Source organism: Herpailurus yagouaroundi, unplaced genomic scaffold (genome assembly GCF_014898765.1).
Source record: "Herpailurus yagouaroundi ecotype Mexico unplaced genomic scaffold, PumYag 182, whole genome shotgun sequence".
NCBI lineage: Eukaryota > Metazoa > Chordata > Mammalia > Carnivora > Felidae > Herpailurus > Herpailurus yagouaroundi.
In genome coordinates this window covers 58,472,031-58,472,701 of record NW_024412413.1, presented here as the reverse complement: position 1 = coordinate 58,472,701, position 671 = coordinate 58,472,031, and the positions used below count along the sequence as shown (strand labels likewise).

Genomic DNA, 671 nt, shown 5'->3' with positions numbered 1-671 from the left:
CGCCAGAGGCAACCACCACGCCCCCTACCTCCCCTACCACTTGGCAGGAGCCAAAGTGCCCTGTGGAAGACAGGTTCTGGTTTTCCCACAGAAGCAGCCAGGAGTCGCAGGTCTCCTGGGTGGGCCCAGGCCCCACCCATCGCCCCAGGGCATTTACGGGAAGTGCAGACTCACGGAGCAGATGGCGGGATAAAGGGTAAGCTTATTTTTGCTTGGGGCCCTGCTCTCCAGGGCTAAAAGCGTTTCTTCCACCTGCCGCCACCTGCTTTGAGCACCCAGGAGGGGTCAAGGATAGGAAAAGGTGGCTCCGAAGCCGCCCCTTGCTGTTCCCAAAGACGGGAGGCTCGGGAGTGCCAGAGGGCCGCCAGAGCGTGCCTCGCGGTACGGGGAGGAAGGTGTGCCTCCGGCCCAGCTCACCTCGATCCGCCAGGTGATGATCCCAGGCTCGTTGCCCACGGCCCTGAAGGCGCCGCTCAGAGACATGGTGCTGGTCTTCGCAAGGCTGCCACGGCACAGAGTGAGCAGGGGAGACGAGGCCCCTCACGGGGGGGGCACGCACCCACCCAGCTTTTCTCCTAGGTCATTTCCTAGCTTCTCATCAGCCTTCCTGCCACGTCCTTGTGGTGCGCCCTGCGGCTCCACGGCGACGGGGGGGGGGGGGGGGGGGGGGG

The 671-nt window shown here is 65.1% G+C and overlaps 1 protein-coding gene across 3 annotated transcripts in view; it reads right to left on the bottom strand.

Moving 5' to 3' along the window:
* The window catches only part of AVIL (advillin), a 20,429-nt gene that overhangs the window by 16,632 nt on the left and 3,126 nt on the right, over window positions 1-671 (bottom strand). For 2 of the 3 annotated variants that reach the window (XM_040491561.1, XM_040491560.1), the window contains exon 2: window positions 418-502. In XM_040491561.1, the coding sequence (XP_040347495.1) occupies window positions 418-483 (66 nt within the window). In that variant the 5' untranslated portion in view covers window positions 484-502. Of the gene's footprint in view, window positions 1-417; window positions 629-671 lie in introns of those variants that run through there. The other variant, XM_040491558.1, reaches the window with a different exon arrangement.